Consider the following 14,281-nt stretch of genomic DNA (forward strand, 5'->3'; position numbering starts at 1 on the left):
GGAACGTGGATTACAACAGGTCACTCTGGCAGCAGCCTGGCGTAGGGAACGTGGATTACAACAGGTCACTCTAACAGCAGCCTGGCGTAGGAACGTGGATTACAACAGGTCACTCTAGCAGCCTGGCGTAGGGAACGTGGATTACAACAGGTCACTCTGGCAGCCTGGCGTAGGGAACGTGGATTACAACAGGTCACTCTAGCAGCCTGGCGTAGGGAACGTGGATTACAACAGGTCACTCTAGCAGCAGCCTGGCGTAGGGAACGTGGATTACAACAGGTCACTCTAACAGCCTGGCGTAGGAACGTGGATTACAACAGGTCACTCTAGCAGCAGCCTGGCGTAGGGAACGTGGATTACAACAGGTCACTGTAGCAGCAGCCTGGTGTAGGGAACGTGGATTACAACAGGTCACTCTGGCAGCAGCCTGGCGTAGGGAACGTGGATTACAACAGGTCACTCTGGCAGCCTGGCGTAGGGAACGTGGATTACAACAGGTCACTCTAGCAGCAGCCTGGCGTAGGGAACGTGGATTACAACAGGTCACTCTAGCAGCAGCCTGGCGTAGGGAACGTGGATTACAACAGGTCACTCTAGCAGCAGCCTGGCGTAGGGAACGTGGATTACAGCAGGTCACTCTAGCAGCAGCCTGGCGTAGGGAACGTGGATTACAACAGGTCACTCTGGCAGCAGCCTGGCGTAGGGAACGTGGATTACAACAGGTCACTCTAGCAGCAGCCTGGCGTAGGGAACGTGGATTACAACAGGTCACTCTAGCAGCAGCCTGGCGTAGGGAACGTGGATTACAACAGGTCACTCTAGCAGCAGCCTGGCGTAGGGAACGTGGATTACAACAGGTCACTCTGGCAGCAGCCTGGCGTAGGGAACGTGGATTACAACAGGTCACTCTGGCAGCAGCCTGGCGTAGGGAACGTGGATTACAACAGGTCACTCTAGCAGCAGCCTGGCGTAGGGAACGTGGATTACAACAGGTCACTCTAGCAGCAGCCTGGCGTAGGGAACGTGGATTACAACAGGTCACTCTAGCAGCAGCCTGGCGTAGGGAACGTGGATTACAACAGGTCACTCTAGCAGCAGCCTGGCGTAGGGAACGTGGATTACAACAGGTCACTCTAACAGCAGCCTGGCGTAGGGAACGTGGATTACAACAGGTCACTCTGGCAGCAGCCTGGCGTAGGGAACGTGGATTATAACAGGTCACTCTGGTAGCCTGGCGTAGGGAACGTGGATTACAACAGGTCACTCTAGCAGCAGCCTGGCGTAGGGAACGTGGATTACAACAGGTCACTCTAGCAGCAGCCTGGCGTAGGGAACGTGGATTACAACAGGTCAGTCTAGCAGCCTGGCGTAGGGAACGTGGATTACAACTAGGCCTGCCACGATAACAAATTTTGCTGGGCGATTAATTGCCCCCTAAAATATCGCGATAAGCGATATTATTGCGACCGGTTAAAAAAAAATTTGAGAAATTTATTTCCCAAAACTTTTATTTTGAAGCCCACCGCTCCGTCTTTTCCGGTTTAAGACTTTTATTTTGAAGCCCACCGACCGGACCGGACGTATTGTTGCGATTATCCTAGCCGACAACTTGTCTCGTCTGGTTGTGTTTTTTAGTTTTAACGTTAGCTACTAACGTTAGATGCAGCTACTACAGGCAATCAACGATGAGGAGGACGCGTCAAAGCCGTATATAATAGAATAGCTGTGGTGCGTAGGCACTGCAGCACGACTCGAAAACGACCCGTTATAATAAATTAATTCATGTTTAACTTGTCCCCGTCTCCAGTGCTTTGACTAGCCCCACCCGTTCATTGTAAACAATGATGCATGTAATTGTATTAACGTTATTCTGTGTTATTCTAACGTTACACTACAAATAACGCTACTTGGTTAAAAGGAGCAACACTATTGAGAAATGTAGGTAAGCTAAATATGTGGCGTTGCTACTGCCCCACGGAGCTCCCGTGCTGTGCTCTGTAGTAACGCCAGCGGCCAACCCACACGGAGAGTGACTGACAAGGGGCACTGGTTCCGCCTCATTAAAACAAACGCGCAAATAGCAATTAATCGCGCCCGTCAAAATCATTGCATTCATTTTAATTATCGCGGCAATTAATCGATTTATTGCTTATCGCGGCAGGCCTAATTACAACAGGTCAGTCTAGCAGCCTGGCGTAGGGAACGTGGATTACAACAGGTCACTCTAGCAGCAGCCTGGCGTAGGGAACGTGGATTACAACAGGTCACTCTAGCAGCCTGGCGTAGGGAACGTGGATTACAACAGGTCACTCCAGCAGCCTGGCGTAGGGAACGTGGATTACAACAGGTCACTCTAACAGCAGCCTGGCGTAGGGAACGTGGATTACAACAGGTCACTCTAGCAGCAGCCTGGCGTAGGGAACGTGGATTACAACAGGTCACTCTAGCAGCAGCCTGGCGTAGGGAACGTGGATTACAACAGGTCACTCTAGCAGCAGCCTGGCGTAGGGAACGTGGATTACAACAGGTCACTCTAACAGCAGCCTGGCGTAGGGAACGTGGATTACAACAGGTCACTCTAGCAGCAGCCTGGCGTAGGGAACGTGGATTACAACAGGTCACTCTAGCAGCCTGGCGTAGGGAACGTGGATTACAACAGGTCACTCTGGCAGCAGCCTGGCGTAGGGAACGTGGATTACAACAGGTCACTCTAGCAGCAGCCTGGCGTAGGGAACGTGGATTACAACAGGTCACTCTGGCAGCAGCCTGGCGTAGGGAACGTGGATTACAACAGGTCACTCTAGCAGCAGCCTGGCGTAGGGAACGTGGATTACAACAGGTCACTCTAGCAGCAGCCTGGCGTAGGGAACGTGGATTACAACAGGTCACTCTAGCAGCAGCCTGGCGTAGGGAACGTGGATTACAACAGGTCACTCTAACAGCAGCCTGGCGTAGGGAACGTGGATTACAACAGGTCACTCTAGCAGCAGCCTGGCGTAGGGAACGTGGATTACAACAGGTCACTCTAGCAGCAGCCTGGTGTAGGGAACGTGGATTACAACAGGTCACTCTAGCAGCAGCCTGGCGTAGGGAACGTGGATTACAACAGGTCACTCTGGCAGCAGCCTGGCGTAGGGAACGTGGATTACAACAGGTCACTCTAGCAGCAGCCTGGTGTAGGGAACGTGGATTACAACAGGTCACTCTAGCAGCAGCCTGGCGTAGGGAACGTGGATTACAACAGGTCACTCTAGCAGCAGCCTGGCGTAGGGAACGTGGATTACAACAGGTCACTCTAGCAGCAGCCTGGCGTAGGGAACGTGGATTACAACAGGTCACTCTGGCAGCAGCCTGGCGTAGGGAACGTGGATTACAACAGGTCACTCTAGCAGCAGCCTGGCGTAGGGAACGTGGATTACAACACAGGTCAGACGCTGGAAGTCAAGTCTGGGCCAGGAGACTGTAAACTATTCCATCTGTGTCTGTGTCTACAAACTAACTCTCGCTCTCTCCCGCTCTCTCTCTCTCCCTTTCTCCCTCTATCCCTCTCCCTGTCTCTCTTTCCCTCTCTCTCTCTCCCCCCCCCCCCTCTCTCTCCCTATCTTCCCCTCTTCATCTCTCTCTATCTCTCTCTCCCCCTCTCTCTCTCCTCTCTTTTTCTTTCCCTCTCTCTCCCCCCCTCTCTCTCTCCCTATATTCCCCTCTCTCTCGCCCCCCTCTCTCTCTATCTCTCTCTCCTCCTCTCTTTTCTCTCTCGCTCTCTCTATATCCCTCTCTCCTTCTCTCTATCCCTCTCTCTCTTTCCCCTCTCTCTCTCTCTCTCTCTCTCTCTCTCTCTCTCTCTCTCTCTCTCTCTCTCTCTCTCTCTCTCTCTCTCTCTCTCTCTCTCTCTCTCTCTCTCGGCCTCTCTCTCTCTCCCTCTCCTCCTCTCTCGCCCTCTCTCTCTCTCCCTCCCCCTCCCCCTCTCTCTCTCTCCCCCCTCTAACACACACATACAGAAAGGAAGGAAGGTTCTGGATACACGGATCATCTTTAGAGAAATATTTAATAGGGTGCAAAAGAAATCACAAGTTTCAACACAAACATGTTTTCTCCAGATACATCATGGTGTTAGAAACAGACTGTTAAACTCTCCCATGGTTAGAAGCCTGTTTCTTATTGGCTAAAGACAGGGAGGGTCTGGCTGGATCAGCAATTAATATATAATAACAATGCCCTTTACCTCATTAATTAATATATAATAACAATGCCCTTTACCTCATTAATTAATATATAATAACAATGCCCTTTACCTCATTCATTAATATATAATAACAATGCCCTTTACCTCATTAATTAATATATAATAACAATGCCCTTTACCTCATTCATTAATATATAATAACAATGCCCTTTACCTCATTAATTAATATATAATAACAATGCCCTTTACCTCATTCATTAATATATAATAACAATGCCCTTTACCTCATTCATTAATATATAATAACAATGCCCTTTACCTCATTAATTAATATATAATAACAATGCCCTTTACCTCATTAATTAATATATAATAACAATGCCCTTTACCTCATTAAGTAATTAATATATAATAACAATGCCCTTTACCTCATTAATTAATATATAATAACAATGCCCTTTACCTCATTAATTAATATATAATAACAATGCCCTTTACCTCATTCATTAATATATAATAACAATGCCCTTTACCTCATTAATTAATATATAATAACAATGCCCTTTACCTCATTCATTAATATATAATAACAATGCCCTTTACCTCATTCATTAATATATAATAACAATGCCCTTTACCTCATTAATTAATATATAATAACAATGCCCTTTACCTCATTAATTAATATATAATAACAATGCCCTTTACCTCATTAATTAATATATAATAACAATGCCCTTTACCTCATTAAGTAATTAATATATAATAACAATGCCCTTTACCTCATTAATTAATATATAATAACAATGCCCTTTACCTCATTAATTAATATATAATAACAATGCCCTTTACCTCATTCATTAATATATAATAGCAATGCCCTTTACCTCATTCATTAATATATACCTCATTAATTAATATATAATAATGCCCTTTACCTCATTAATTAATATATAATAACAATACCTTTACCTCATTAATTAATATATAATAACAATGCCCTTTAGATAATTAATTAATATATAATAACAATGCCCTTTACCTCATTAATTAATATATAATAACAATACCTTTACCTCATTAATTAATATATAATAACAATGCCCTTTAGATAATTAATTAATATATAATAACAATGCCCTTTAGATCATTAACTATTAATGTTAAAAACCCAAATGAATCCACGTAGATAATGGCGTTAACATAGACAATTGAAGAGGTCATTATCATTTAACTCTTAAGGGCTGCGGTCACTTCTGACTGAACCATTAGCACCTCTGTGGGAGGAGGGGGAGTCACAATCTGTGGGAGGAGGGGGAGTCACAATCTGTGGGAGGAGGGGGAGTCACAATCTGTGGGAGGAGGGGGAGTCACAATCTGTGCGGCGGAGGGGGAGTCACAATCTGTGGGAGGAGGGGGAGTCACAATCTGTGGGAGGAGGGGGAGTCACAATCTGTGGGAGGAGGGGGAGTCACAATCTGTGGGAGGAGGGGGAGTCACAATCTGTGGGAGGAGGGGGAGTCACAATCTGTGCGGCGGAGGGGGAGTCACAATCTGTGGGAGGAGGGGGAGTCACAATCTGTGGGAGGAGGGGGAGTCACAATCTGTGGGAGGAGGGAGAGTCACAATCTGTGGGAGGAGGGGGAGTCACAATCTGTGGGAGGAGGGGGAGTCACAATCTGTGGGAGGAGGGGGAATCACAATCTGTGGGTCTTGCTCGAAAAAGAGATATTTGATCTCAAGTGACTACCTGGTAAAATAAAGGTTAATAAAAAAAATTAAAACAGTTAATTTACTTTGTACCATGAGCTACGGAGAGGATTCAGCTCCACTGAGAAATACTGTGGGCTAGATCCACAAAGAATGGATTCACCGTGCAGATTGATTGATTCAATGAAAATGTTATTAACAGATTGCAGAATGGGTACAATACAGTACGGCTCAATACACACAATTGTTAAGGGGATGCAGACCAGAGAAAGACTTTCATCTTGTTTACATCAGGGTCCCCCATTTTCAATTCATAATGAATTGTAAGTAAGGGTGCAACTTGCTCCGTGCAATCCATTCTTTGTGGATCTAGCCCATAGTCTCTACTGCTGAGAGCCCCCACTGCCCACCTTACCCCCCCCCTCTCTCTCCCTCTCTCTATTTCTCTCCCTCTCCCTCTCTACCCCTCTCTCTACCCTCTCTCTCTTTCTCTACTCTCTCCCTCTCTCTCCCCTCTCTCTATTTCTCTCCCTCTTTTTTCTCTCCCCCTCTCTCCCTCTCTCTACCCTCTCTCTCTCTACCCTCTCTCTCTCTCTTTCTCTACCCTCTCTCTTTCCCTCTCTCTCCCCTCTCTCTCTATTTCTCTCCCTCTTTCTCTCTCCCTCTCTCTACCCTCTCTCTCTCTCTCTACTCTCTCTCTCTCTCTCTCTCTCTCTCTCTCTCTCTCTCTCTCTCTCTCTCTCCAAAAAACAAAAAAAACACAAGAATAATAACCGGAGGACAGTCTCCTCCTGCAGCCTCCTTGCATCATGGCAGCGAGGAGAGGATGGTTTTGATAAGCGGCGCGGAGCCTCAGAGAGCGAGGAAGCGTCTCAGGCTGTAACTCTGGGCGCTGTGGCCGACGGGGCGGCTGTCATCACCGAGACTGCTAGACAAATTATCAGCAGCGGCCGCTTCGCACGGCAGGACTCCTCCAGGTCTCTGCCAGAGTCTAGCCATGACATCCTAGATGAGCTGTCACAACTCCCTGCCCGCTTCAGCTGAACACAGGGCGCGCACACACACACACACACAGAGGCACGCACACACACACAGGCACAGAGGCACACACACAGGCACAGAGGCACACACACACACACAGGCACAGAGGCACACACACACACAGGCACAGAGGCACACACACACAGGCACAGAGGCACACACACACAGAGGCACACACACACAGGCACAGAGACACACACAGGCACACACAGGCACAGAGGCACACACACAGAGGCACACACACACACAGGCACAGAGGCACACACACACAGAGGCACACACACACACAGGCACAGAGGCACACACACACAGAGGCACACACACACACACAGGCACAGAGACACACACAGGCACACACACACAGGCACAGAGACACACACAGGCACACACACACAGGCACAGAGGCACACACACACAGAGGCACAGAGGCACACACACACAGAGGCACAGAGGCACGCACACGCATGTGCACAGACCATGACACACACATATACACACACAGAGGCACGCACACACAGAGGCACACACACACAGAGGCACAGAGGCACGCACACGCATGTGCACAGACCATGACACACACATATACACACACAGAGGCACGCACACACACATGCACACACATGTGCACAGACCATGACACACACACACACACACACACACACACACACACACACACACACACACACACACACACACACACATACATACTTACACATGCTCGGCCTGTGCACACAGCTTTAGTAAGGGGGCAGACAGACTCATACCACATGCTGTACACACCAGACAGCAGAGACAAACACACTCGTGGACACACACAGACACACACACACACACACACTTATACTCGTAATCACACACACACAGACACCATCTACACTCTGGGTAAACACTTGAAAGCCTGTTCATACAAGGACACGTTTAAAAGTGATTTCTGTTGCCGATAAGAGCAGATCCTTGAGTCTGGCCGCGTTTGTTGCACATTTAGCAAGTCTTCCTCAACAGAACCAGACCATCTCTCCAGGGAGCAGTAAAAACCCAAAATGGACTCGGGTGTTTGTTGCACGCCGTTGACAGCTGGGAATTTCGGGGATCCACAAAAAGACCACAATCAATCAACCCAAATATTAATAAGCGAACCCACGTTCACGTTCCCCTCGCGGTGCGCAGTCGGGGCATGAGGCGGAGACCCCAGAGGAGACCCCAGAGGAGACCCCAGCGTCTCGGGGCAGAGCCTGTGATCAGACGCACCGCGCTCGTTTTAATTTTCCTTGGTTTGTTTTTGCTTGACCCCTCTCTCTCTCTCTCTCTCTCTCTCTCTCTCTCCTTCTCTCTATCTCTATCTATCTCCCTCTCTATCTCTCCCCTTCTCTCTACCTCTCCCTCCCTCTCCCCCCTCTCTCTCTCCCTCTCTCTCTGTCTCTCCCCATCTCTCTCTCTCCCCCCTCTCTCTCTCTCCCTCCCTCTTTCCCTCTCACTCTCTCTGTCTCTCTCTCCCTCTCTCTCCCTCTCACTCTCCCTCTCTCCCCCCCTCTCTGTCCTTCTCTCTGTCTTCTGTCTCTCCCTCCCTCTCTCTCCCTCTCTGTCCCTCCCCCTATCTCTCTGCCTCTCTCTCTCCCTCCCTCTCTCTCCCTCTCTTTCCCTCTCACTCTCTCTCTCTCTCCCCTCTCTCCCCCCCTCTCTGTCCCTCTCTCCCCCCCTCTCTGTCCCTCTCTCCCTCCCTCTCTGTCCCTCCCCCCCTCTCTCTCTCTCCCCCCTCTCTATGTCCCCCCCCTCTCTCTCTCTCTCCCCCCTCTCTCTCTCTCTGTGTCCCCCTCTCTCTCTCTCTCCCCCCCTCTCTCTCTCCCCCCTCTCTCTGTCCCTCTCCCCATCTCTCTCTCTCTCTCTCCCCCCTCTCTCTCTCTGCCCCCCCCCTCCCTCTCTCTCTCCCCCCTCTCTCTGTCCCTCTCTCCCCCCCCTCCCGCTGTCCCCTCACCCCCTCCCTCTCTCTCTCCCCCCTCTCTCTGCCCCCCCCCCCTCTCTCTCCTGTGACAGCACCGTGCTTGTTTTTAATCCTCCTTGGTTTGTTTTTGCGTGACCTCTCTCTCGGGGAGCGCCTCGCCGAGCATCAGAACCCCGGGAGCAGGTGTGGCTTGTCACTCTGTAACGCATGTGTTACCTTGACCACTGCGCCGGGGCCGCAGATCCGTCCACTTGATGGACAACGGTGACCCGCTTAACCCCGCCTCTTGAAGTCTCGCCTCCGCTGTCACTCCCGGCTGTACGGCACGCAGGTTCTCCCCCATCCCTCTCTCTCCCGGAGTCAAGAGTCAGATCCATAGCGCTGCCTCGCTCGCAGGCTCCCGGATCACACTCCTCATCGTTGTTTTTCAGTCAAGGTGTATTAAGCGAATTAGGGCAATTAAAGGCAGAGAGACATTTGATAGTCGAACCTGCTCATGTCCCGGGAAGCGCTTGACGGACACGGGCCATTAGCCTGTCCTCGTTTTTTTTGGGAAGACGCCGTCTCCTCCGCTTGAAGTCTGTTCAGGGATGTTGTCTGACGTTGTTAGACCTGCTGGTCATTTTCTCTAGAAGAACAATTAATCAAGTGGCGAGATTATCCACCTAGGTTCTTATGTAACGGAGATTCATGAGTTTTAAGATACTTGATTTTGATTACATTAGATTAGATTAGACTAAAATGTATTCATTATACAGCACAAGTACAGTACAACAAAAAAGTTTGGCATCTAATCAGAGTGCAAATGTAACGGTAAAGTACAATGTACAGGTGGTTAAACTAAAATATATAAATTAGTACTACTGAGTGTAGTGATAATCACATGTATGTAGAGTTGTAGTATTAATATGTACAGTGATACAGGGAATATAAGACACTGTGATAGTAAGTAGCTAAGGGATATGTACAGATATAGTATCTACAGAAAAAAAGGGATTATATGCAGGTATGTACAGACAGATGTATATATATATATATATATATATATATATATATATATATATATATATATATATACGGTAAGAATAAATAAATATTTATATATACAATATTATTGTACATGTTATCATACAGAGTTATAAGGGTTATCTGCAGGTGTATAAGTAGGTATATAGAAGGATTATATGCAGGTATATTCAGATAGACTATAGTACGAGGTAGGTAGTTGTGATCATTATGATGATTACAATGTAGGGCAGTTGTAGACAGTGAAAGCAGTAGGTTAGTCTAAATTATAGAGTATAGGCAACAGAGTTCAAAGTTCGTACAGTATGAGTAACAGCCTAGGGTGTCTGAAAAGCGGTATTCTATGATGAGAGGCGTTTTTTCTTCTACAGAGAGGATTCATTTGTTGATAACCTTTTTAATTCACAATAAAAGTTCAGAGGTAACTTCACTCGATGCTTCAAATGGTACAAACGGCATCTTCTAAAGTGCCATTCCACCAGCCGCGGCAGCGATATTGGATACGCTATCCGGAACGCTCCGTTTGTCGCATATTCCCTCCGAAAATCTGGTGGACCGTGAAGAATCCTGCGGATTTCAAGATTATGTCCATCTGGTCTTCTACCTATTCTTCTGTTTTCTCTCCTCGGAGCCCAATGTGTTCCTCATCACCTGCTGTTCCCCCAGCTGCTGTTTAGCTAACTTCTCCATATTGGGTTGCTCTCTGGTCTGGAGGTGTTTGGTCTCACTCTCGTCTCGGCCTCTAATAGAAAGCAAGAGGTCAGGAGGACGGGAGAGAGGGAGCTGGACACACCGTCGCATCGCCACACGCCCCCCTCTCGCCAGTCGAGTCCACGCTTTCACCTGGTGGAATAAAAGAGGGCATCTTTTATTCCTTTATACCGTAGATGTTCAAGTGCTTTATTCCTTTATACTGTAGACGTCGAAGTGCTTTATTCTAGGGCTGCACAATTAATCGAAAATAAATCGCGATCTCGATTCATAGACCTATGCAATCTAATTTTCTAAATTATGACGATTTTTTTAAGTCTTTTTACATTAAAGGGGAACTATTTTACTATTTCTTTCACTATTTGTGCACTTTTACACAATTCCTGTGAAATCTATGGAACACCTCTGTAAGTTTTTTGAGGCTGGGCTCCAACCACTGTGTGGCCTGGTGCCAACTGCCACATTATTATGCAGCTGAGAAATCTCTGACATCTGACATTTTCAGATGACTCAGTTCAGTGAGGGTGAATATTGTGAGAGGAGAATTGGAAGAATGCGCCAATATGAGAATTAGAGACATAGATCCTATTAATATAAGTCCACATAGCTAGGAAACAATGCTAAACACTGAAAAAGGCCATTCATAAGATAGTTCACATATACAATTTTTTAATCTTTTTAAAAAAAAATTACTTTCTACTTAACTTTTTTAAATGATGACGAAAAATAAGAATCGTGTGAGAGAATCGTGATCTCAATTCTTGGAGCGAAAAATCGTGATTCACATTTTATTCCTTTATACTGTAGACGTTGAAGTGCTTTATTCCTTTATACTGGAGACGTTGAAGTGTTTTATTCCTTTATACTGGAGACGTTGAATCACTTTATTCCTTTATACTGGAGACGTTGAATCACTTTATTCCTTTATACTGGAGACGTTGAATCACTTTATTCCTTTATACTGTAGACGTTGAAGTACTTTATTCCTTTATACTGTAGACGTTGAATCGCTTTATTCCTTTATACTGTAGACGTTGAATCGCTTTATTCCTTTATACTGAGGACGTTGAATCACTTTATTCCTTTATACTGTAGACGTTGAATCACTTTATTCCTTTATACTGTAGACGTTGAATCACTTTATTCCTTTATACTGGAGACGTTGAAGTGCTTTATTCCTTTATACTGTAGACGTTGAATCGCTTTATTCCTTTACACTGTAGACATTGAATCGCTTTATTCCTTTATACTGGAGACGTTGAATCGCTTTATTCCTTTATACTGGAGACGTTGAAGTACTTTATTCCTTTATACTGTAGACGTTGAATCGCTTTATTCCTTTATACTGTAGACGTTGAATCACTTTATTCCTTTATACTGTAGACATTGAAGTGCTTTATTCCTTTATACTGTAGACGTTGAATCACTTTATTCCTTTACACTGTAGACATTGAATCGCTTTATTCCTTTATACTGTAGACGTTGAATCGCTTTATTCCTTTACACTGTAGACATTGAATCGCTTTATTCCTTTATACTGTAGACGTTGAATCGCTTTATTCCTTTATACTGGAGACGTTGAATCGCTTTATTCCTTTATACTGGAGACGTTGAATCGCTTTATTCCTTTATACTGTAGACGTTGAATCGCTTTATTCCTTTTTACTGTAGACGTTGAATCGCTTTATTCCTTTATACTGTAGAGGTTGAATCGCTTTATTCCTTTATACTGTAGACGTTGAATCGCTTTATTCCTTTATACCGTAGACGTTGAAGTGCTTTATTCCTTTATACTGTAGACGTTGAGGTGCAAAATGTAGGTCTAATATCTTTCTGTTGAAGGTAAGAAGCAGTTTTCTTGTACGGTCTTGTACTGATGGTGATGTAATTTATAGACATGCTGCGGCCCTTAAATCCTTGCACTTGGTCTGTCACTCTGCCCTCAGATGCATCACTAGTGCTAGACATGACACTCACCACTGTGACCTTTGTGAGAAGGTTGGTTGGTCCTCTCTGACGGAGACTGGTATGTGTTCATTTTTAAGGCCCTTATTGGTAAGCTACCTCCTTATACTACAGTACATCATTATGGGAATGGCATTTTGGTACCTATGGAAGCCGTTCTAATGTGACTGGCTGGTCCTTAAGGTCCCCTGAGTTTGCTCTGAACAGAGTAAACCTGCATTTTGTTTGCCTCGTCTTGTTGTCGAATCTTTCAATATTATCAATAGTTTTGATTGCGTCCTGATTTAGGAGCCATGAAGCTCACGGTTCTTCCTTCTCTTGCTGTATTCAAGAGTATGATCTCTGACCACTGTGTGTTGACTTGTTAGCTGATTTTTTTTAATAGTTTATAAACTATATGTTGTTTGGTAAGCTCGGCGTCGCCGTGAATGAGGGTAACCTCAGTGTCTTGCGAGTTGAAATAAAGGTTTGAAATGAAAGGAAAGTGGTTGTCAACGGAAAATTCACAAGGAAGTCAGAATGATAAACCTGCTCCTCTGGTATGTTTTTAGTTTTTTTTTTTTTACTTACGCAAAAAAATATATTGAAAATGTGATTGTCACAGCAAAGAGTCCAGTCAAGGTTGCCTGTAAGTAATAACTCTGCTGTGATTTACCGGCGCCGGGAGTTCTGTTCCATCGCCGTCCTTTGAACTCGCTCTCCCGTCTCTCCCGTCTGATTTAGGATGGCCCACGTTCTGCAGTTTGACGAGCAAAGCAGCAGAAAAGTGAAGGACGCCGCCGTGCCGGACGAGGACACGTTCGAGATCCACGACCCGCGCAACCCCGTCAACAAGCGGAGGAGAGAGGAGAGCAAGAAGATCATGCAGGAGAAGAAGGCCAAGAGGTGAGGTCACGGGGGGGGGGGCGGGGGAGGTCAAAGGTGAGGTCACGGCCGGCCGGCCATGTGTCCGCGGGAGAGAGCCAGGCCGTCTCTCTCTCTCTCTCTCTCCCCCGCCGACTTCAAAACCAGACATCTCCCCGTCCGACCTCGTGGACCGCGGCGGCTCTGGAATGCGGGGGGTGACCAGCCTCGCCGGCCGGCCTCTGGAGAGGAGAGCGTCTGGACCCGAGGGAGCCGACCTGCGGAGCGTCGCCCCCGGAACGTCCGCGGGAAGAGGCTCCTTCTGACGCGGCGCTCAGCTGTTTCTCATTCTCTTATTAGCTAATATTAGCGCGGTTATTAACTAATATAACACGGTTATATGGTTGTGATTATTGTTTGTGTTTTTTGCATAATGAAATGTATAATTACTTGTTTTTGGTCTTCTTTTTCTGTGAATAAAAGCAGATAGTCGCTCAAATCGTTTCTTTTTTCTCCCCCCTCCATTCGTAGATTCGGTAGCCTGTGTCTTGCTTGTACGGTATACTATACAAAGTCAATTAGGTTGGCTGCGCACTTAGAATCGCCCGGTTAAAGGGCAAAGTAAATTAGCGTCGTCCGTGGTGCACGAAAGACTATATTATGTAAGACCCGCTTTACCCAACGAGTAGCACCACTAACAACTGTAGTGATTAGTCATAAGATAAAATAAGAGATTCCTCTTATATTGATCCCCTTGGGTGAATTTGGGGCATCATAGCAGGAGGGGGGAGGGGAGGTACAGGTATGGGCAGGGTAATACTAGAAAGACATAAATATAGGCAATATAATTAACTCTGAATATA

General features: G+C 46.4%; 1 protein-coding gene across 1 annotated transcript in view; it reads left to right on the forward strand.

The window, feature by feature from the left end:
- cwc27 (CWC27 spliceosome associated cyclophilin) overlaps window positions 1–13,907 on the forward strand; it is a 102,203-nt gene extending 88,296 nt beyond the window's left edge. Inside the window, exon 14 of the mRNA XM_084325383.1 lies at window positions 13,299–13,907. Within this exon, the coding sequence (XP_084181509.1) occupies window positions 13,299–13,464 (166 nt within the window). The 3' untranslated portion in view covers window positions 13,465–13,907. The remainder of the gene's footprint in view (window positions 1–13,298) is intronic.
- Window positions 13,908–14,281: the final 374 nt, after the last annotated feature.

Source organism: Notolepis coatsorum (assembly GCF_963971535.1).
Source record: "Notolepis coatsorum genome assembly, chromosome: 11".
NCBI lineage: Eukaryota > Metazoa > Chordata > Actinopteri > Aulopiformes > Paralepididae > Notolepis > Notolepis coatsorum.